Source organism: Siphateles boraxobius, unplaced genomic scaffold, assembly GCF_051911475.1.
Source record: "Siphateles boraxobius isolate OS27281-9 unplaced genomic scaffold, OSU_SipBor_1 2, whole genome shotgun sequence".
Classification (NCBI taxonomy): Eukaryota; Metazoa; Chordata; class Actinopteri; order Cypriniformes; family Leuciscidae; genus Siphateles; species Siphateles boraxobius.
This window is the reverse complement of record NW_027508810.1, coordinates 17572162-17596349: the sequence shown is the minus strand read 5'-3', so window position 1 is coordinate 17596349 and position 24188 is coordinate 17572162. Positions and strand designations below refer to the sequence as shown.

Below are 24188 nucleotides of genomic sequence, written 5' to 3'. Positions count from 1 at the left end.
CATTGTGAGCGTATTGCTAGAAAACCTGTTTGTAACATGTTGGATCCAGTTTGATCTCAGATCAGCAGCTAACAGTGTGGTTCATGGAGCGGTCAAACACTATCTGGCCTCTCTGTTTGAGTAATAAGAACAAACAGACCTTGAAACAAACACAATCTGCAAGTTCAGAGAGGCAGTCCAAGTGTAATAGCAGTTTTTTTACTCCAGCGCCCCCTATCACTAAGCACATCTCTTTATAGCCTCTTTAGGTGGAAGAACATTTGCATTTCTGATTTCTAGAGCACCAGATGTCACCTGCTAAAATTCAGTCAAAAAAAAAAAAAAACTTCAAAGGGCTGTTGCCAATATGCCAGACTGTTGGGTCATCACCAATGAGCATCTTCCTTGTAAATGGTTCATTTCGTACAGGGCTTATTTGCATAGTGTACTGTATTGGAATACAGATATTATCATCAAGCCTTTATAATGGGGAAGGAGTCTATATAAAACAAAATGAATGCATGTGCATGATGGCGTCTGTAATTTGCTGCCGTGGCCCGTGGCTGATGAATGTTTTCAGGTTGACCTCATCAAGCACTCTTGATTATATTCATGCTACGTCTGCGCAATCGTTTGAGAGAATATGTATAAGCCTGCTTGACTGTAGCTTGTTTGCTTTTCTGCAGGTTTGTGGGCCGAATGCACATTTACAAGGCGGAGCAGGAACCAGCAGTAAGGTGAGACCGTCTTTGGTCTGTTCCCATGGGCCCACTATATCCCACAGTACCTCATAGTCACTCCAGCTCTGTCTTTTCCCTTTGCATTAACCTCTGATCATTATTCCATCGAACCGTAACGCCATAGCAGCATTAAAGTAAAGCCGGCCTGGCAGCTTTTCAAGCCCTGCACGCTCTTCCATTTGTCACTGGACCGTTTGAAATGTTTTTATGAGTTTCTATGCCATGTCCTTCACAAGAGCGGGCTAGGTCAAACTTGCCTACATACTTCCAGCAATGCTGCTCATTAGGAGCCACTTTTACGTGGGATTGGATGCCAGAATGTGTCTTTATTGACATAATTATTTGTTTTTATGGTTTAATTTAGATCTTTGGGCCCAGAGAACCTTCTCCTCAAAGGTGCTACATTGAAAAACACCAAGAAGATTTATGGTAGGTCCCGGCACCTTTTAATTAAAGAAATCTTTTGATGTCGACGAATTATATTCACCCGAATCACTCTTCATTGCCTTTTCTTTTAAAGGTGTTGCAGTATACACAGGCATGGAGACAAAGATGGCACTCAACTACCAGGGCAAATCTCAGAAACGATCAGCTGTTGAAAAGTGAGTGACGAGGACAGATTAATACCCCAGTGTGCAGTAAGGTTCAAAATATTGATTTTCAGATCATTAGCAAAGTTCATTTTAACGAGCCAATATTGATTGTAAATCCTAAAATCGATCTTTTAATCTATGTCTGTTTTTTTTTTGTTAATGTGAAAATAGTGTCTCTAATCTTAAACATTAATTGTAACATTAGTTAAAAATTCTTGAATCATTATCAAATCGAGGGAATCAAGATAATATGAATCAGAACTTAATTGAATAAATTGTTTTCCAGAGTTTATATAACCAATATATATTTAATTATCTTTATGCAGAGATTGTATTTATTGATTGTATTTATTTATTTATCTCCTATTATAAGAATGTTGACAGCAACTATACATAATAAATAAAAAACATACAAAAAAGGAAATTCTTAGCATCTTATTTTGATGTGTGGTAACATGATTAAGTACGTATGATATACGTTTCCTCTTTTTTTCCAGATCCATCAATGCCTTTCTGTTGGTGTATCTGTGTATCCTCATCAGTAAAGCTGTGGTGTGTACTACACTAAAGTACGTATGGCAGAGCAAAGAAGGTCAGGATGAGCCCTGGTACAACCAGAAAACACAGAAGGAGAAAGACACTAATATGGTGAGCAGTCTGTGGATTTCACATCTGACCGATTTGAACACGATTGCATGAATCAATTAGCAACTCCCTCTATATCATCAGTCATTCTTGATGCAATTAATATGAATTACAAGCTAATCTGGTCTCTGGTGACTGTGGTCAGCTCTTACACAGATCGTACTTAATAAATCATAATTAGGAAATAGCTTTATGTTTAACCTCCATGTTTCTTTGCCGTTCCAGCCATTATATTGGCTTTGAAGAGACTCAATGCAGGTTTTCTGTCTTTATTTCAGTATTTGAAGATGTTTACAGACTTCCTCTCCTTCATGGTCCTTTTCAACTTTATAATCCCCGTGTCCATGTACGTCACTGTGGAGATGCAGAAATTCCTGGGCTCTTTCTTTATCACTTGGGATAAAGACTTCTTTGACCCGGAGATCCAAGAGGGCGCTCTCGTCAACACTTCAGACCTCAATGAGGAACTTGGCCAGGTTAGACACAGGATTATTTTGGCATCTCTGACTCAAATCTGTCTGTTTTTTGCATTCATATATTATTTATTTATATATATATTGTCTGTGCAGCGCCGGTTGAAGTCGAACAAGACTCATATGTATGTCCATTGTCCACACATCTCTTATTTCGCGCAAAAAGTAAACACACTGTCTGAGGTCACAGGCACGAGGTTACATTGCGCATGCGTGGAACCGTGCACGCACACACGCACCAAACCGAGACAAGCAAACTAAAACACATTTCCATATATATATATATATATATATATATATATATATATATATACATATATATGTGGAAATGTGTTTTAGTCTGAATGGCCAAATGAAAATAAATCATGACATGAACATAATCTGACCTTTTCCTGGCTCTTCCATTGCCAGTGAGGTCATAGATCATCCTTGGCTGGTTATGCAGATGATTGCTCTAAATTACAGGCCATGCTTCGTTAAACTGATTTATGCAAGCAGACTGGTTTTGTCACAAATTAATGGTCCGTTCTTATCATTGGACTCTGTTAATTTGGGAAGGAGTGCTTTATTGCGTGTGTTTATAGTTGGTAAGGTCAACATTTGTCTGCACCCTGCAGGTGGAATATGTATTCACAGACAAGACGGGCACACTGACCCAGAACAACATGGAGTTCATCGAGTGCTGTATAGACGGCTTCCAGTACAGACACAGAGACGAGGTGGACGGCTTCCCTGTGACGGACGGTCCTGTGAGTAAACTGCAGCAGAAGGCAGGACTGGTGAGTTACTCATTCTGAGACCCAAAGGACCTAAGATGGGATTGATTTTACACTTACGGATCGTGTTGTTGAATGTGTTCACCTCAGTATGTAAAGTGACTGCAGACCTTTTAAATTATGAATCCTCTGAGGCTGAGATATAAACACAAAGGCAGTAAACATCAAATGTTTGTGTTTGCAGGCTTTAAAGGACTTAAGTTATGTGTATTAACTCCTTTTTTATAATACACTAATATGCTCCATAAACGGATGGTCTTTTGAGAGCACGTCCTTTTTTTCCTCGCCCTTTTTAGTTTGTTGTGCATATGATCTGTATACTGGGGTTGTCACAATACCAAAAATTTAGCATTCATGCTAATACCAGTGTAATTTCACTGTTCTCTACCAATTTTTTACTTCAATTTTGAACCAAGGTAGCTGTTTTGTTAAGCCCTTGATACCTGCAAGGGATTTTTTTAAATTGTTGTTTTCAGACATACACAAAATATAATATATTGAGATCTAAGTGATGGATCTAAAGATTTGTCAAAGCCCAAAACAATCATGCTTGTTGTATTCTACTCTGTGGGACCTTTCAAATGACATATTACACATGACTATCTGAACGGTATGATGTTTTTAACACATAGCAGTACATAAATTATGAATTTTTTTTTTTTTATCAGCAAATTACTCAACACTACTAAGGAGTTGATCAATGTTCAGACTCTAAGCTTTCAAATGATACTTATTTTGTGTTGATCAAGGCAGTAGTTTTGAAAAATATGATTATTAACTATTTCCTTGGTAGGTGGTGCCTGCCGGTGATACACTTGATTTAGAGCAGAGTTTCTGCTAGAAAAAAATGGTGCCGGTCAAAGTGACCAGCAGAGGTTTTGTTTTACGGACATTTTGATGATATGCCGGTCAAATATCGCCTCTTAATTAGTCAAGTTGAGGAAAACTGGAGGCAGTCTATGTAACTTAAAAAATGAAATAATAAGACCGCATAGAATGCAACATGTTATTATTAGCTTAACTTTCAAATAGATGGAAAAAAACATGAACGTCTGATTGGCGTCATACACACATGTTTCATACTCATTCACTTTTTGAAACATGAGGCACGGATGTACCTAATACAAATAAATAAAAAATCTCCAGTTAACTAGCAGATCATTCATTTGGTTCGCTATTAAATAAGAGATCTAGCGCTAAAATCGGTTGTATTTAAATCAAGCTGAGCGCTCGTGTCCGCTGCTATCAGTTGCATGGACGACGCGCTGCACGAGTTGCGCAATCTTCACTCGGACGCGCGTTTCAATCGATCGCTGTTGTGGAGACTCTCTATTCATTCCGGTGAAATCACAAAATAAAATGCACACACAGGTGTCCCTGCTTGATATAGACTGTAACTATGCACTGATGAATAGGGATGGCTCGATACCACAATTTTGGCTTCGGTGCGATACCAGAACCTAATACCTCGGTATCGATACTAAATCGATACCACAGGTAAAAAAATAAATAAAAAATCAGTCTCAAAATTTAAGTGACACTTAAAAAACACTGCTTGAAACTCTCCACTACCAAATGTGCTAAGAAAAGGTATCAAAATGTGAAATAAAATAATAAGTCAGTCAGGGAACATACAGTAGGTTAAATTTTGATTTTGAAAAAAAAACCTGAAATTATACAATTAAAATAGGTTAATATCTATAATAATAGATTAACATATAATAATAATAGAATAATGAAATGACATGTAAACCATTAGCTGTCATGCATCAATAGAGAATTATCAACATTTATTGCATTTATTCATCTTGGTTTGGTTACTGTTTGGGTTCCTATTAGTTTAATGCATTGCTAAACATGTATTAGTATATTTAATTTTCTAGGTCATTTAATTACTGATTGATATAGATTAATAAATGCTATAATACTGTTAGGTCTGGTTACCTAATGAATGTTGACAAATGTAGCTTAATTTTAATATTAGTAATATTCATATTACTACTATTACTCTCTCTCTCTCGGCTTATTCCTCTAGGGGTCGCAACAGTGGCTCTAATATGCCATTCATTTTACTATCACTAATACTAAAATTAATATTATTCAAATTTTTATTCTTTATTCATTCAAATTCAATTAATATATGTTTGTTTGAAAATGCAAAAATGATGAGACCTAAACTTAATTGGTTCTAGCCTGCCATGCAAGCAGATTTGAGCTTTCCTGTTTACCGTATCATATATAATTGATAAGCTCTTACGTATGTGCGCTGTTCAGTGTTCAATAAAAGTCTAAATTAAATCAGTTGAATGATGGACTAACCTGTCGATCTCTGAACTCTTTGAACAAGTCAGGATTAGCAACTGACAAGTCAAGTGCTTAGGCAGATTTGATGTGTTGCCTCCCCGTTTGCAGAGTGGTGCATTGAGATCTGTTTCTTTACTTATCTCATTACTTTTGTAGGCAAAGTAATGCCTTATTTCACTCATACTGCTCTCTCTATTTATTAACTTCGGGCGTGTAGAAATTCGAATGAGCTTCGTTTGATCCATCGTGTTCCTCTGTCACCGTTTGCCGGTTTTGCATGACCCGCGTCAGTTTAGGTAGCGCACTGCCGCCTAGCGGTGCACTTCGAAACAGCAGCGCATTAAATACCGAATTGAACAAAATTAGGATATTGTACCGTTTGAAATATAATATATACCGGTATTTTTGCAGTACCGGTATACCGCGCAGCCCTACTGATGAACGTATAGGCTATTCAGTTTTGATGAGAGAAAAATAGACTGTAGGCCTACGAGTGCGCGGATTAGAACCACTGATCTATAAGCTATAATGAGATGTTCCTGATTCACCATCGTCTAGCCTTTGAAAAAAGCTTTTAAGGCTAGTCTGCCTGGGCCTGGCCATATTTGAAACGTCTCACTCAATCGTTCGTTGTTTAGGTCTATATTACAGCCGTTTTAGGTGTGCGCTTTATTTGAAATGCAGCATGCAATGTTGTTCCATAACTTTCAAACAGTAGAGCCTGTTCCTTTATATTTATAACATAGCCAAAGGTCGGTGTATTTTTGCTTTATACATTTTAGGCTTATTCTCAAATTCAGATTGTGTAAGGGGGCGGGATTATTAGGCAATTTTAATCGGACAATTTGACCGGAGAGATTTAATTTTGTCGGACATTTCATTTTTTTCCCGGCCAATGTCCGGTAATTACCGGACAATGGAAACCCTGGTTTAGAGGGACTGCTCCAAACTGTTAAGAGTTGATCAAAATGATGCATTAGATGCATTACTTTAAAATTATACCTAATTTGAGTTATTCCATTCAGTGGTTGCTTAGTAATTTCATTATGTAAATTTTAAAAAAAATTCTTTGGATTTAAAGGGTTAAAAAGTTACATTACATCAATTACATTACATTAACACTACAGTTAAAACATTTAGGGTCACTAAGATTTATTTTTCTCTTGTGTTCATCAAGATTGATCCTAAACTTTTGAACGGTATAATAATAATAATATTATAATATATTATATTATAAATATTAACAAATGAAATGAAAACAATGGTGGAAGCTAAATTATTCAATTATTTACCAATTAGTTTTCATGTTTAAATGTACTTCAAGTTTTTCCAAGTATTGAAGTAAATATGCACTAATATGCATGGTTCATAAGCAGCGTGTTATTTTTCTGTCTGCTAGGAGAAAGAGGAGTTGTTTCTGCGGGCCCTGTGCCTGTGCCACACGGTGCAGGTCAAGGAGGACGGAGCGGAGGAAACTGCTAGGGACCAAGTTGATGGTGTTGATGGGATGTTTCCCCAGCCAGAGGAGGAAAGATGTTTCATCGCATCTTCTCCTGATGAGATTGCATTGGTCAAAGGAGCCATGAGGTGGGACCATGATATGCATTTTTTATTTCTTCTTGTGGCTGATATTGGTGGGATTGTTTGCACTTACTGACATAACTTTTATTCTGTTTAGATATGGCTTCACCTTTCTTGGTTTGGAGAGTAAGAGCATGAAGATCAAGAACAGGCAAAATGATATAGAGGAGTAAGTAAAAACACAATATTACTGCTTATATACTTCTTCAGTACTTACACCCATGGATGTTTTTAAACCTCGAGCGATATATAATTAGCTGTAAGGAAGATTTGCATAGCTACGTATTATTATTATTAGTTTTGCGCATTTCTACATATTATTTATCTAACTTTTTAGGTATAAATTGCTCCATGTCCTAAACTTTGACCCAGTCCGACGGAGAATGAGCGTCATCGTGCAGACCAAATCAGGTGAGCTAGAGATCATTAGTGATGCTTGCTAAGGCTTTTGCTATTGCTCATATGCAGGGTTATAGATTTGAATTGCATAACTTTTCCTGTACCATTTCCACTGTTGACATGAATAATAACTTAAACCATGTGACTTGAGGTGAAGTGACCTTTTTAGCGTGCAGTAGATGGACTTAGCAGGAAAATTCCATATGCTTACATTGAAGCCGGAACCCAAATACAGCTTTAAATTTTATCTCTCTCCTTTATCAACCAATAGCTACAAAAAAAAAAACTTTTTTTTTTAATTAGTTCGATTTTTTTTTTTAGATTTTTTATTCTTAATTTCGAATTTTTTTTACCTGTTTTTTTCTGTCACAGTTAAAATGCTACATATTATCACATCAGAATGATTAGCTGAGTAAAAAAAAAAAAAGTATAATTTGTGAAACACCACAACCGCTTTGCAACTACACAGAACATCTTAGCATTGTGATTGCGAGTTTTGCAGATGATGTAAGAAGCAAGTTTATGTTGTAATCTGTAACTCTGAATGTCTCTCACCTATCTTCTAATGTTTATTTAGGGGAGACGCTGCTTTTCTGTAAGGGAGCTGATTCCTCCATCTTCCCAAGAGTCAAACCAGAGGAGGTGGACAGCATTCGGTTGCACGTTGAGCGAAATGCAACGGTACAGTAGATTACATAATGTCAATGTAATGCAATGTCTTTCATTTACAAGGATGTTATGACCATATTGACTTTTTAAATATTGAAAAAGCCTAATTGTGTGTTTTTGATCACCAGGAGGGTTATCGTACATTGTGTGTAGCCTTTAAGCAGCTGAGCGCTGAGGAGTTTGCCGTGGCAGACACTGGTCTGAGGGACGCGAGACTGGCTCTTCAGGACAGGGAGGAGAAACTCATGGCCATTTACAACCAAGTGGAGACGGGCATGAGTTTGATTGGAGCGACCGCTGTAGAGGACCGGTTGGTGACCTAAATGGCTATTTATGCCACGTTTTTGTCTCAAAGAGAAGCCCTTAACATCTTAACATCTTGTGTCCCAGACTTCAGGAAGAGGCAGCGGAGACAATGGAGGCCTTGCAGGGTGCAGGGATAAAAGTTTGGGTGCTAACGGGGGACAAAATGGAGACGGCCAAATCCACCTGCTATGCCTGCCGCCTGTTCCAGAGGGGTACGGAGCTACTGGAACTGACTGTGCGGACACTGGAGGACGGGAGGACAAAGCGCGAGGACAAACTTCTCGAGTTGTTACGGGACTACCATAGAAGAGCAGTGCAGGATGCCCCACCTGTCAAAGCAGGGGTCACCAGGTCAGACCCTTGACCTCTTATTGGCTTTTTTAGTTCATTTTGGTACAGTTAAGGAATGGACATTATAAAAGGATCAAGTAGAGTTTTATTTTGTTTTATTTAATTTATTTTGAATCAATATTAAGATCACTTAATATTGAATATACCTCTCAATATGGAAATTATATACTAATTTTCCTTATTTTTAAATTTTTGACCTACGTGTCACCTAAAGCTCATCTAAGTGGATGTTTAAAAACATGAATAAATGTAATAACAAATATGGTATTGAACTAAGCAACTTAACAACAAAGTTATGTTGCCTAAATTCACTTGTAGCATTTAAGACAATTGTTTTGAATTTTGACATGTTTTATTTTTAATTTATTTAGACAGAGTTTTTGTATCTGCCATTTATTAGCTATCAGTCATAACATGAACATAATTATAGGCTTATCGTATCAGCCAGAATTTTAATATGAGTGTAATATGACCTCTAATTTACTGTCATGTACCACAGGAGTTGGTCTACAGCAAATCAGGAGTACGGCTTCATCATAGATGGTGCTACGCTGTCATTGTTGATGAACCCACCCCGTGATGCAGATGCCAGCCTGTACAGGAGCCTCTTTCTGCAGATCTGCCAGAACAGCACCGCCGTCCTCTGCTGCCGCATGGCACCCCTGCAGAAAGCTCAGGTCACACCTGCAGGCTGACACTTTGGCATCTCTTTATGGTGCCTATAATTATATGCACTTATACTTTATGAAATAGTTGGCTAAAGCTCTCTTTAACTCACTTTAGATCGTGAAGATGGTGAAGAACTCCAAAGGTTCCCCAATCACTCTCTCCATTGGCGATGGGGCCAATGATGTTAGCATGATTCTTGAGGCACACGTGGGCATTGGTGAGATCTCATTGTGCATACATGTAAACTACTGTTAAAAAGTTTGGCCTCAGTTTTTTTTTAAGAAATACTTTGAAAGAATACTTTTATTCAGCAAGAGACAGAAGATGCTGTTAACGTTCTATTCATCAAAGAATCCTAAAAAAAATGTATCACAGTTTCCACAAAAATATAAAGCTGCACAACTTTTTTCAATTTGGAAAATAAGAATAAGTGTTTCTTTAGCACTAAATCACCATATTAGAATGATTTTGGAAGGATCATGAGATGATGAAGACTGGAGTAATAATGCTTGAAATTCTGCTTTTCCATCACAGCGATAAATTATATTTTAAAATATATTCAAGTCGAAAACAGTTATTTTAAATTGTTGTACTGTTATTATTTTTGATCAAATAATTGCAGCCTTAGTTAAAATAACAATTTTATTTATTTATTGCGATGGAATGTGATGGTGTTGTTTGTTCTATTGTGTGTTCAGGTGTTAAAGGTAAGGAGGGTCGTCAAGCTGTGAGGAACAGTGACTATGCCATCCCTAAACTCAAGCACTTAAAGAAGCTTTTGCTGGCTCATGGGCATCTCTACTATGTGCGCATTGCTCATCTTGTCCAGTACTTCTTTTATAAGGTACATCTGGCATCCAGTGGCCCATGTTTCAGTCTATAAATATAAACATAGTTATTTTATTGACTCTTTTAAACATTTTGTCTCTTCTCTCCCTTAGAATCTTTGCTTCATATTACCTCAGTTCCTTTACCAGTTTTTCTGTGGATACTCTCAGCAGGTATGTGCAAATAAAGGACCTGTTAGAAGACTACGTCCCAGCAGGTCCCTCTCCTCTGCCTCTGCTCTTGACTTTGCGTCTTTCCTCTGCATTTCTCTCTGCCCTTCTTTGAACTGATATTTATATATATATATATATATATATATATATATATATATATATATATATATATATATATATATATATATCAGTTGTGTCCCATCTTTTTCCTTCTTTCTCCTCTAGTATTGTCCTGTCACTTCTGCCATCGATGAAAAAATGAAAATGTAACAAAAGATTAGAAACAGCTCTTAACCAATTCTCAGCTATGATTTCCAGTAATTGGTTTAACGGATCTTGACATCACATTTTCCAGCATGTGTTTTGTGTGTGTGTGTGTGTATATATATATATATATATATATATATATATATATATATATATATCTCAAGCGATCATTGCATGTGGCCACACAGTCAGATTTTGTTAATATGTGCGATGTCCTTATTGTGGTATTAACCTCCCCGGTGCCCCGTCCTTTCCCTCGCTCCCCTTCCCAGCCCCTGTACGACGCAGCCTATCTGACGATGTACAACATCTGCTTCACCTCCATGCCCATTCTGGCCTACAGCCTGCTGGAACAGCACATGTCCATCGAAGTTCTGCTGGACAATGCCACCCTCTACAGGTGCCAGTCTGCACTGCAACTCTTCTGCTTATTTAATTTGTACCATGCTGTTGCTGATATACTGTGTTTTTATCATTCTTACAGAGAAATAGCCAAAAACGCCATGTTACGCTGGCGCCCCTTCCTCTACTGGACAGTATTAGGAATTTTTCAGGGTCTCATGTTCTTCTTTGGTGTCCGTTTTCTGTTCAGCAATCCAGCACTGCAGGATAATGGACAGGTTAGAGCTGTTTTGCTTTTTAAAGTGGGCATGAAACAGAAGTCGCAATAGTTGTTTTTTTTCTCTATTGTGAAATACTGTATCCTAGTGAAATGGCTTCTAAAAAAAATTTTTGGGTGGGACTTGATTTTGTCTATTAGGAATGGATTGGCTTGTTGGATTGTTGTGGTTTGCTATTGCTGTGATGTCATGTGAGTGACATGTTGTCACACCCTCATGCAAATAAACACCTCATTAGAGAAGAGAAAATATGTTGCAAGAGGGAGGAGAAGTTCTTTCGATTAAAGGTTACAAGGATACCTGAATTTTAAAAATGAATGAATAATACTGCAATATTCCATGATTTCATGGTGACTTTAAAAACTGTTTGAATGAAAAAGCGGGAACTGCATTTCATTTACTCCTTCGTTTAATAGGTCTTCGGAAACTGGTCTTATGGAACAATTGTCTTTACAGTCCTTGTTTTCACTGTGACATTGAAGGTTGGTGACTTGATTAGTTCGTCTCAAACTTCAAAACTATAAAAGAAGTATCTCAGATCTTCATTTGTCAGAGACTGACTGTGTTCCCTCTCCCAGCTGGCTTTAGACACGCGGCACTGGACGTGGATCAACCATTTTGTGATCTGGGGCTCATTGGCCTTCTATGTTTTCTTCAGTTTCTTCTGGGGAGGCATCATATGGTGAGGAAACGTTAAGTGCCCAAAGTCCTTTCTTCTCTATTAAGGGCATGCTTGATTTTGTCCATCAGGAATTAATTGGATCGTTGTCTTTTGCTAATTGCTGCAAATCTCATGTGAGTGACAGGTTGCAGGAGGGGAGGGATAATTGTCCAGCCCTGGTGCCTTTGCACATGTCATCAGACAACTTTTCACTTTTTAAGATGATATTATATTTGAAGGATGTAAATAACTTCAACATCTTGAATTGTTAAAGAGTGTATTTCTTTACTGATAATTCAGACTACAGATTAACATGCGGTCCACTGGGGATTTTTTGGTGTGCTGCGGCTCCACTGTACAGCTCTGATTGTAGAATGAAGCAAATATAATTATCAGTAAAGATAAATTACATAAATGAACCTATGTTTAATCGCATGAGTCAACTTGTCTTACGCTCTTCTTTTCTCTTTTCTCTTTTTCTAGGCCGTTTTTGAAGCAGCAGCGTTTGTACTTTGTGTTTGCTAACATGCTAAGTTCAGTGTCTGCCTGGCTGGTTATCATCATCCTCATTCTCCTCAGTCTGCTGCCAGAGCTCCTTTTGGTGGTCCTCCGCAAGCCCAGGGGCCCCCATTCACGACAGGTATACTTCTCCCTCACATTTTTACTCCTCTCTGACTTCCTCAATTCTTCATTTCTACCATATCCATCCTATTCTCCCTTATTCTTCCTGATTTACCTTCTCTTCTGTTCTTCTTTCATCTTACACCGCGTCCTAACCAGGCATGACGTGATGCAGTCATGGCCAATTAGAAGATATTTGATGTTTAATTCACAGTTATGTTGACCAGGATTTTAGGACCAGTGTAGGCAGGCAAAATGCACTGTTGCTTGGTGTCGTCATGGCTGGTTAGCACATAAACTCTGATATACATTGTAGAGAGATGGTTTGTGTCATTTGTTGCTTTATCACGTCACACCTGTTTAGGACACGCAGTCACATTTAATAATCCCCTGTACCCCCAACCTTATTTTACCTTTTAGGACCTTACTTTTTTTTTTATTCTTAAACTCTGTCACTTCTCAAGTGTCTCTTTTCCTTACTTCCCCTGATTGTCATGAATTAGACCATTGACTTTTTTCCTAACAGAACTCTTGCCTCGTTTCAAAGCTGTGAACAGTTTGGATTGTTGGGGTTGGTCAAACAGACAGGAAGTCAATCAGTCTAATTGTTACTATCACTCTTCTTCGATGTCCTCTCCTACTCTCTTGTAGCTTTTTGTCCCATGTATCACTCTGACTTAAATACTGACATAAATACTTGCATCACTCTCTGCTGCTGTCAGTGGCTACCCAACCAGCGAACATGTACCACAGTTAGAATCTATAAACAATAATTAGACCCCTCCAGTAATTTGAATTATTTAAAGGAAGTGAGCACCCGCTGTAGGGAGTCGGTAATGTTTGTGACACTAGTTAAGCAGGCTTTCAGGCCAGAGATGAGCATACGGTGCTAATCTGCCCCCTGCTTCCTCACAGGTAGGTGTCGCTTCCCTTCCAAGAATGCTAAATGTCAATTAAAATGGATAATGGGGAGAAATGTTGTGTCATTGATGTCAATGTGATGTCATTTATTCAATTGTCAACTTTAATAATGGTTTAATAATTATTGCCTAATGAACTCCATCGGATGAGAAACATGGTCTTCATTGACCAATGTAACTTGTAAAATGTGAAATGATACATTGTGTGTAGAGGTTATATCACAAGCTAATTTGTGTTACAGGTCCCTAGAAAGACTGAAAACATGAATAAGAAAAAACATAATTACTCTATTACACTCTATTAATACATTGTAAAGCAGTTTTTTATTAATGACTGCATCTTGTTGAAAATGCTGTGAAAAGTATTTGCAGTTCAGACATTATGCAAATGAGCAGTGATGTTGGCTTAAAGTCAAGCTCTGCTGAACTTAGTCGCATCGTCAGCTGTTATTGAAAATTAAACAAATATGCTCATTAATATAGAACATGCGGTCACAGGTGTGTTTATTTACATTTTACTACAAATACAACTGCAGCTCATCAATTCAGAAGCTACACTACCGTTCAAAAGTTTGGGGTCAGTACATTTAAAAAAAAAAGAAATTAATACTTTATTTAGATGCATTTATAATGTTAAAAAAGATTTCTATTTTAAATAAATATTGTTTTTTTTTACTTACTGTTCATCAAATAATCCTGACAAAATATATCACTGTTTCCACAAAAATATTAGGCAGCACAATTGTTGTTAATAACAATAAGAATTTTTTTTTTTAGCTGCAAATCATCATATTAGAATGATTTCAGAAGGATCATGTGACTGGAGTAAACTTTGCCATTACAGAAATAAATTAAATTACAAAACATATTAAAATTAAAAAAGCAATGTTCTGATTTCACAATTTCACAGTATTACTGTTTTTACTGTATTAAATGCTGCCTTGCTGAGCATAAGAGACTTCTTTCGAAAACATTTAAAAAAAAATCTTACTAACCCCTGACTTTTGAATGGTAGTGTGTGATTTAAAAAAATATATATATTACAATTCCTGATAGTTTAATATTCTATTCTGCAGACCATAAATGTACTATGTGATTTATGTGGCAATCAATTTCCACTAGGAGAAGTTAGTTAGTTTTTATAACTCCGAGAAAGCCCAGCTACTTATCTATGCTGAGCTGGTCAACTTTCTGCTGAATCAAACAGCACATAGTCAATGTTCTAGTTACTGGAGCTTTTCACTTGCACGTTTAATTGCGTTTCTTCCACGTTTCTCTTGTTTCTCTATCTCTACCCCCATAACTTTACTCCCACCCTTTCTTACCCATGATCTTCTTTTAATTTTCCTGTCCTCTTTGGTCTCTTGCCCACCTATGTGCTGTGCCATAGATGAAACGACGTCTTCCTTCCTCTGGGACATCCACTATCTTCATGCTGTCGCAGACTGCTAGCTCTCACAGCTTTTCCTGGAGTGACTGAGGTCTCTCTGCCTGCTCCTCTTCTGCTTTTTGTCTCACTGTCCCTCCTTCTTTGGGGTTGCCTGTCTGTATCTTCAGTGTCCTGCCTGCCGTCTCTCCACCCGTTTGTCTCTGCTCCCTCTTTGTAAGGTGGTGTTCTTCGCTAGCTTAAATGTGTTTGTCACAGGTTCTGGGTTTGGATTGTCAGTCAAACGGTGTATCGTGGTGGCAGTTTTTTGATTGGGTGTTTGTCTTGAGGCGTTGTGCAAGAATTGTCCCCAAAAGCTGAGCCGCGGTGTTGGGTGGTCCTCAGTGTGCGTCTGTAAGGGCTGCAGGGTATGATGGGGATTCCTTCAGCTGCCTGTTCCAGGTGCCTGCTGTCTCTGCATGCCCAGCCAGGAGAATGCAGCACACAAACATACAGGGTTTCCTGCATGCGTGCTCGGCCAAGCCTACTCCACTCCCCACCCAAACCACTGTGACTTTATGGGTGCATTTGGGCTGCTTGATTCAAAGTGAGATCTTGAGTGTATGTGCGAGAGAGTGTTTGTCTTGTTAGTGTTGGGGATCGCAAAAAAAAAAAAAGACGAAAGAATAGAGAAGAAATGGAAAGAGAAGAAAGCACTGTGTGTGTGTGTGTGTGTATATGTGTGTGTGTATATATATATATATATATACATACACACACGCACACACAGTGCTTAGCGCAAGTGAACACACCCATGCTAAAGTTGACTAAAAAGAGGAATAAAAAATCATCTTTTCGAAATTGATCTCAATGCCTTGATTAAAAACATGGGGCAAAAAACAACCTTTAAGGACACCAATTTTCTTTGTGAATGAATAATGTATCGTAAATAAATAGCCTAAATGTTCTTCCTTAAAATACAGGGTGCATAAGTCAGTACACCCCTATGTTAAATTCCCATAAAGGCAGGCAGATTTTTATTTTTAGAGGCCAGTTATTTTATGGATCCAGGACACTATGCATCCTGATAAAGTTCCCTTGGCCTTTGCAATTAAAATATCCCCACATCATCACATACCCTTCACCATATCTAGAGATTGGCATGGGGCACTTTCCATAACATCATCTCTCAATGCAAATCAAACCAGCTATTAGGCTAACTGAAATAAAACCATGCCAATCTCTAGGTCTGGTGAAGGGTATGTGATGATGTGGGGCTTAAAGGTTGGAATTTTCCTCATTTTTTAATTAAGGCATTAAGATCAATTTCCAAAAGATTTTTTTCATTCCTCTTTTTAGTCAACTTTAGCATGAGTATGTTCACTTATGCTAAGCACTGTGTGCGGTCTGCAATTTAAAAGGCAATACAGTAATTTAAATATTATCATAATTAAACATAAATACACCATAATGCGATTCTTTTTTTTTCTCTTTTTTTATTCCATTTTTATAATTTAAAATTAGGTGCTGAATAGAGTACAATAGAAAGGCTTCGGGGTCCAAGGGCAACACCGTTTCTTGAATTAGTCAAAGTGGCGCTCAAATGAGTCTCAGTGGTCTACACTGCCTCTATGGGTTCCAATTAGAATTTTCCCTAAATATTGTATTAAATATAATATGTGGTATAATATACACTCCCATTCAAAAGTTTGGGGTCTGTAAGAATTTCTAACAGTTTTTTTTAAGAAGTCTCTTATGTTCACCAAGGCTGCATTTATTGAAACATACAGTAAAAACAGTAATACTGTGAAATTTTATTACAATTTTACATAACTGTTTGTAATGTATTCCTTTTTATTGGTTACGTTGAATTTTCAGCATCATTATTCCAGTCTTCAGTGTCACAATACCCTTCAGAAATCATTCTAATATGCTGATTAGCTGCTCAAGAAGCATTTGTTATTATCAATGTTGAAAAGACTTGTGTAGCTTAATATTTTGGTGGAAACTATGGTAAAATATTTTCAGGAGTCTTTGATGAATACAAAGTTCAAAAGAACAGCATTTATTTTAAATACCAATCTGTTATAACATTATAAATGTCTTTAGTCACTGTAATAAGTATTATTTTCTTTGAAAAACAAAATCTTACTGACACATTTTTATACGGTAGCGTAGTTAGGAACAATTATCATTAAGGAACTGAAATCGAAACCCATCTCTTTGTGGGTTTATATTGTGAGTTTGTTTGAGTGTTGGCTGACTTTTGTGTGGGTCACAAAAGGGATGAGTGATTATGTTAGAACAATGGGCATTATGGATTCTTCCATGAAAGTTAATCTGTATGGAAACTCTAAACACGTTATTGTGCCCTCAAATATGACATATCATCATTATAAACATCCTTCACCATGTTTGTCTTATTTTTAAAGGATTTACTGTACCGCAGTTGTGTGTTTGAGTGGGTATGTGTGTGTCCGATCCATCGTGTTCAAGTGTCTTTCACACCCCCTTTCAGAAAAAGCCGGGTCAGTCGAATGTTGGGGGCAGCCATTCCTCTCAGTCTTCAGCCAGACCCCTGCTCATGAGAACCTTTTCAGACGAGTCCAATTCTGTCAAATGAACAGGTACAAGACCCCAGACTTTTACAATCAGAGCCCCAATTGAGTGCCTGACCCTAGTCATCCACAAGGGATTTGCCTCGTAGTTGGTGCAGTTCCTCCCCTTGGGTTCAGTCGGGCCCCCTCTGTGGGATGCTTTTAATTTCCTCAAAATTCTGCTGTGTAAATTCTCCCTACCTCAGGATGAACTCACATCGGTTGGCTGAAAAGACATTTAGTCTTCGACTTATTTAAGAAAAAGAACACACTACAGCTCAACAGTGACTCCCCACTCCCCATTGATTTTCTCCATAGAGATTTAGAAAATCTGCACCTTAGAGATTTTAAATTTCTTGAACTAAACCATCCAGCTCTGAGATTGACAATTGCAATTATAATTATAACATTTGATTTGATGCAAAAAGTATTTGAAAATGTGAAAAAGACACACATTTATCTTTGCGATTAATTTGTTTTGGGTAACACTTTATTTTACCGTGTCATTGTTACATATGTTACATGTAGTTACTATAGTAATAACTATAAATTATGCATAATTACATGCAACTAACCTTAAGTCAAATCTTAACCCTATAGTAAGTACATGTAATTAATTATTAAACAGGTTTTATCGTAGTTTTTGGATGAATGTCCGGTTGTGAGGCGTTTGGAAAAATAGGTCCACAGTTTTACAACGAATGGTAAAACACCTGTTGGAAAGCATCTTTTGCAGCGATTTTTGCGTGAGCATATCAGTGCACACCCCAGACCACTCGGTGAGTTTCACTTCTTTGTAAACTAAAGTTTAATGCGTTTATATGAATGATTGTTCCAATGCACCTATGGAACCATTGTATAGGTGGGGGGGCGCTAACACAAAAACCTAAAATTCTCGGGACAGCAGCATGTGTCCAAATTTTAATCTTAACCGTTCGATTTCATCAGAAACGATCTTAAAACAGGGCTTTACTTGTAAAACGCCGAACTTACCCTTTAAAATGAAGTGTAACCTTGTTTTCTTATTGGACAAATCACTAATGTCTTTTATGCTTTGACACAACAAAAATTGAATTTTTTATACCCATACCAACTAGTATTAAAAAGCTAGATAGATGGCTTGCATTACTTTGCTAGCCTCTACAAGCCTGAAATAATAACACTCTTGTTCCCATTTCCTAACAGACTTCTCTGATTTGGGATTGGGTCAGGATTGTGTATAGTGTCTTACTTAACCAGGAATTTTGCAATGAAACAAGTTGATGTAATATTTTCTCTATGGAGATGTTTAATGGGATTTTTACTTTTGAGAATTCTACAGTTGCATTTTATATTAAAAAGGATCAAGAGTTACAGGACATATTACCCTGTAGTATTTTCATATTCCTAATTAACGTATGTATTTAATAAGTGACGCTACTATAATAATAGACCACAGTGCAGTTCTGTTGGCTGTAAGGAATAAAAAATAAATGAGCAGAAGGGGGAAAAAATGAATGAATATTAAATGATCCTTTCAGCCTGCCAGGGGAAGCACCGCCCCTCATTATGCCTTGCATGTGTGCTCCTCAAGTAACCTGTGATTGGGTCCTTATTAACTGACTAAACCAGTTATCTGTCGTGTTGTTCTGGTTAACCTCATTTATATGTGTGTGAATGACAACATGAGTGTGGTTGTTTTGTGCAATACTTTAATACATTGAAATGAAACCGCAGTGTCATGTTGGTCCATCGTGTCTTTTGTTGTGTTTGGTATTTTGTATGGTGTGGTAGTTTGTGGTTTGGATTCTTTTTATTAAAATTGTTTTGTGACTATCGACGTTGCCTGTTTAACCTTTGTGGGACGTTATTTTGGTTCCAGTGATTGTTCCCCTGCATTAATGCTTCGCATTTTGCATGCTGGTATGGGTGTTTTGCATGTTCGCCTGTGCCTGAAGCTTTTGGGGTCAATTTGTGATGGTTGTAATAAGTTATTGGTGAGACTGTATATAGGAAGTACTCACCAGCATTAAACTTGCTCTTCTGTTCTTCTCAGCTGTCAGAGGAAACTTCAACTTACACAGACAGGTAAAGTGCTAAATATGATCTAAGGAATGTTCTGGGTTCAACACAAATTGATCTTGGATAGCATCTACGTGTACCGACAAATCCATCCAAAGGAATTACGCCAGTAATCCATTACCAAAAATTCATCTGCAAATCGTTGAACAATTTTGGCCACTTTATAGGACAAATAACACATTTTGTATGGAAGATATAAATGTAAATTATAGACTTCCATTGGTAGTTGCTAATACATTGTACATGTTTTATTTGGACTAATAATATGAGCGAATCATTGAAAACCAGATCCTCCTGTGATTAGGATGGTTCATTGGTGCAGATCAGTTTTGATTTAGGGTTGGTATTGTGTACAGAATTGTCTGGGTTTATGTGTTTGGGTTGGATATATTTGCTAAATCAATCAAATAAGAAATCGACGCATTGTTGCTATTCAGTCCTCTTCACCTGTTAAATACTTTTTTACATATGTGCTAAACAGTTTTTTGTGGTTATTTTTATTTTTTTGTGTGTACACCACAGATGGCTGCTGTCACACCCCTCTCCTATAAGCATCTGATGGAGCGCTACTGATGGGCACGGACAGCTTTGGGTTAAGACTACTGATGGGACCCTCGCATCTTCCAGGGTCGCTGCCCTTCCTCCTGCCTGTTTAAATGAAACATGAGAATGGAACCACCTTAAACTGCTCAGACCAGGCCTTGATCCAGCAGTCGTCATTCCACATTTTCTGTCCTGTCCTTTCACTTCTCTCAAAGCCTCTCATCCCAGAACAATTCCACGGGAACTGTTTTCACAACGTTTTCTGCCCCTGCCCTACTGCCATACTCTTATATTCAACCGTACCGGGATAAATGTGTCGCTGGAGAAGTTGTCTGTAGCGCTCAACTGCTGCAGAATGTACCGACCCTGGTTTATTCCTTATTGGCTCTCTTTCTTGAATCCCTAATCCTATAAATACCCTTTTCCTTCGTCAACATGCTCTCTGGTTTTCTTTACTTTGTTAGCAGACGGTTGGCCCCCTTTGTGATCGGTTAACAGGTGTGATCACAATCCCAGATCATAGTTTATAGTTTTGTGATATGTAGCTGTTCGAGATCCCTAAATGTGAGCTCTCTCTAAGATGCTGCACTGAGGGCACTGACCCTATGGGTATAAAAGCTGCCTTTCAACAACTTGCTGTTTGTTCAACCACATGGAGTTCTGGGATATCCCACGGTGCCCAACAACTCTGTACATGTACGTGCGCGTGTGAAAACTCGTACTAAACGTACTGTCACAGTTTTCAATGTTACTCTTTGTTGAAATGGGGATAAGTTTACAGTTGGATTATAGATGTAAGAAATGTACTGATGAAAAGTGGAAATTCTAGCTTGATGCCAAAAAAAAAAAAGCGGGTGACCATCTTTCTTCAGTTTTTCCTTGAAGGTGAATTATCTGTGGTAAAGGCACATGCTAAGATAAGTCCTCAAAGCAAAGTTAATTGTGTATTTTGGAGTGAACTTCACTGTTGAGCAATGTGTCAGCTCTAAATACCAGGCCAGAACTCAAAAACACACTTTCACGTTCACATGTATTCATTTTACTATTTTGAGGTTACTGAATGAATCACTTAAAGGGGATGGAGCTTAAGTCTGTGAAATAGGAGCTGTAGGTCCAATGCCTATTAAAACCCATGTCTGCCCCCTTGTGGTTAGGAGGGAGTGGATTTTCATTCTGCTTTCTTCACTTCTGAATACATTCCATTTCTACATGTAATGATTTCATCACCTTTAAGATTATAATTGAATTATTTTATTCTTATTATGTGATTCTTTTTTTACATATTTATTGTACCTCGTAATTATACTCATAAATGTTATATTTTTGTCAGAGGAATTTCCTTCTCTTAAATGAATCCTTATCAGCTTGTGCCATTTGATTTTTGTTTTTTGTTTTTTTTTGCCTGTGCAATCCGCTGTTGAACAGATTGGGTTTCTATATCCTGTAAGCCTGAGCAGATCCTGTAGACCAGCAGCTCTGGGCTCTTTCTCTGATCAGAGATCAGTCCGATAGATCCTATATGGTGTGAATGCAGCTGAAATCTCTGTGTCCCTTTAATATGAGCGTTCTATTACGTTCTTCTTTCTGCTTGTAGCCCAAAATGGGTGTTAGAAGAGCCAGTGTGTTTCTTGATTATATTTCTCTTAAAACAATGCCATATGAAAAATGCCCTCATTCCAGCTTCAACTAATATATCTTCAAGTTTGTGTGTGTGTGGTTTATCCAAGGGAAAGTGATGTGTGTTAGACCTCTGACTGTGTCATGATGCTAAGCATCTTAAGCTCAGCTCCAAATCTTGGGCCAGGCTTAATCCAGCTGTATCGCAGCCCAGCGTAACCACCAGGCCTTCTTTTCATTTCTGATTACATCATGAATTAGCTTTCCAGAGAAAATATATCAGAGCTCTATTTGCTTATCAACAAGACATGTAAGGCCAGTTGGGGTGATGTTTTAGTGTAAACATTAATCCAGCGTGAGCCCTCTCTCTCTCACTCTCTCTCTCTCTCTCTGTGCATGTGTGACCACTAATGCCACCTCTGGACTGAACCCTGGTGAGCAAATCACACTCACCAAGATGAAGACATTCTTGTGTTTGTTCAGCTCAGTTTAAGAGGGGTAAATGGAAATTGCCTGCAATGTTTGAAATTTCCAAACAGACCTTTAAATTACTTCAGAGATGCTATTTTCAAAGCTAATGATAATTCTTGGATTCTCATGTTGCCTGAATATATATAAATGTATCTGAATTATTTGATTGTATTTTTAATTAAACTTTTTGAGCCATTTTTTGTAAGAAAAAGAAAATGTAAAAAAAAAAAGCAGAAAAAAGGCAGCCTGATTGTGGAGCGTGAGGCAGGGCTGAGGTGTGTTGCTGTGAAATGAGTCAGGCACTAACTCGGTCAGCCCTGCTCCCTCCATCATGTCCCTCAGGCTCCAGCTGATCTGAATGTACCTCTCAAGACCAGTCTGTTTCAAACTTTTCTTAAATAAAAGCTGTTTTGAAAAGACATTTGTGTCTGACGCTTTTATCTTTTTTGCCTAGCACATGTTGTTCAATTGTTGTTCTTGTTTTTACTGTTTTTTTTTCCTCTAATGCTTGTGAAATGCAATTTACAGGGGTTTAAAGTAAATAAAACCACATTAAATTATTTGTATGTTTAAAAATTAATGCGTCATGCCATAGAGACCCGTAAATCGACAAAACAAGCTAAATGATTCACATTTAAAAGAAATGGTAACCAGTTACATGACCTGATGTTATGTTTTATTATTTTGTATATTTTTGTGTGTATATGAATATAAGTATATATTAATAAATAATAATAATAATAATAATAGGGTATACATTTGTTTAACTCTGAACTTCAACTTTTATTCATGAACATTAAAGTTTTATGTAGAAGTGTACGTGAGGTAAGGAATAATGTACATCCAGCCGGTTGTTATCTCAGAATAAACCCGACAGGGTGATCAGGATTTTGCATCAGCTTGAAGGGATTTATTCTGAGATAACAACCGGCTGGATATACATTATCCAGCTTATTACTCGGCTACTTGCCACATAAGTAAACAATTAGACACAGAATATTGATCTGAGTCTAAATATCTTATTAGCTCTTTAAACGCAAAGCTTTTGCAGAGAGAGCAGTTGCTTGCGCGGCAAGTTCAAACTAAACAGACATTTAAGGGATAAAATACAGTCGTACCACTTATTACACAGCATTTCGCTACATAAATAATTATGGGGATATTGATTTTGATATTGTTTTGAGATGAAACTTTAAATTTTGTAAAATCTTACCTGTTTGATATTTTATAATCCAACGGTGTACAAAACAATAGTCGCAAAATGGCAGCAGCTGCATTTGAATGAAACGAGAGAGCGAGTCCACGATACTGGATGACATAATTAAATAACTGTACACAAAATATTGATTTGACTGAGTTATCTTATCGTGGAATAACACACCGCTGGATGGTGATTGACCAATCAGAAGCAAGTATTCCACAGAGCTGTGTAATAAATACTGATATCTTAATAATAATTATATATTTATGTATTCATACATTTCTACCTAAAATCCTAAAAATGTTCATGAGTAAAAGTGTAAGTTCATAAAAAAAGAAGATAAGTAAAATCTTGATAAAAGTATTGTCCATGTTATGTTTGTGGTGTTGTCCTTTATTTGTCTACAGATGTTAAAGTTAATCTCTCCTACGCTCCAACAATTGCAGAGGATGCGTACAATAAAGAGTGTAATGCCATATGCTATTTCAAACCAGCAGTCTCTCATGGACATAGGATGTGGTTGTAAGCATAAATAGTGTGTTCTTTGACAACAATGCCTCTTATTCATGTAGCTGTTTGTCTTTGTGCAATTTTCCCACACTTCATACTTTTCTGTATTGTGAACAATGAAACTTCTTAGTCTTGGAAGAAAAAATTGTTTTGCTGTCAATAGTGATATTCAGAACAGCCTGCATGTTTGTGTGTGTGCTTGTAAGGCTGAGAATGGGTGTAATACAGCATGCAGCGATCATTTACA

General features: G+C 37.4%; 1 protein-coding gene across 4 annotated transcripts in view; it reads left to right on the top strand.

Annotated features, from left to right (window-relative positions):
• Positions 1 to 22649, top strand: part of atp11c (ATPase phospholipid transporting 11C (ATP11C blood group)) — a 70075-nt gene extending 47426 nt beyond the window's left edge. Inside the window, exons 8-31 of one of the 4 annotated variants that reach the window (XM_077236240.1) lie at positions 666 to 716; positions 1084 to 1148; positions 1240 to 1321; positions 1810 to 1960; positions 2236 to 2433; positions 3048 to 3209; positions 6910 to 7097; positions 7189 to 7260; positions 7429 to 7502; positions 8068 to 8171; positions 8288 to 8469; positions 8550 to 8816; positions 9316 to 9493; positions 9600 to 9702; positions 10184 to 10329; positions 10427 to 10486; positions 11026 to 11153; positions 11238 to 11373; positions 11790 to 11855; positions 11952 to 12055; positions 12518 to 12674; positions 17460 to 17568; positions 19574 to 19605; positions 20122 to 22649. In XM_077236240.1, coding sequence (XP_077092355.1) covers positions 666 to 716; positions 1084 to 1148; positions 1240 to 1321; positions 1810 to 1960; positions 2236 to 2433; positions 3048 to 3209; positions 6910 to 7097; positions 7189 to 7260; positions 7429 to 7502; positions 8068 to 8171; positions 8288 to 8469; positions 8550 to 8816; positions 9316 to 9493; positions 9600 to 9702; positions 10184 to 10329; positions 10427 to 10486; positions 11026 to 11153; positions 11238 to 11373; positions 11790 to 11855; positions 11952 to 12055; positions 12518 to 12674; positions 17460 to 17564 — 2779 coding nt within the window. In that variant the 3' untranslated portion in view covers positions 17565 to 17568; positions 19574 to 19605; positions 20122 to 22649. Of the gene's footprint in view, positions 1 to 665; positions 717 to 1083; positions 1149 to 1239; positions 1322 to 1809; positions 1961 to 2235; positions 2434 to 3047; positions 3210 to 6909; positions 7098 to 7188; positions 7261 to 7428; positions 7503 to 8067; positions 8172 to 8287; positions 8470 to 8549; positions 8817 to 9315; positions 9494 to 9599; positions 9703 to 10183; positions 10330 to 10426; positions 10487 to 11025; positions 11154 to 11237; positions 11374 to 11789; positions 11856 to 11951; positions 12056 to 12517; positions 12675 to 14965; positions 15199 to 17459; positions 17569 to 19573; positions 19606 to 20121 lie in introns of those variants that run through there. The other 3 variants (XM_077236241.1, XM_077236242.1, XM_077236243.1) reach the window with 3 other exon arrangements.
• Positions 22650 to 24188: the final 1539 nt, after the last annotated feature.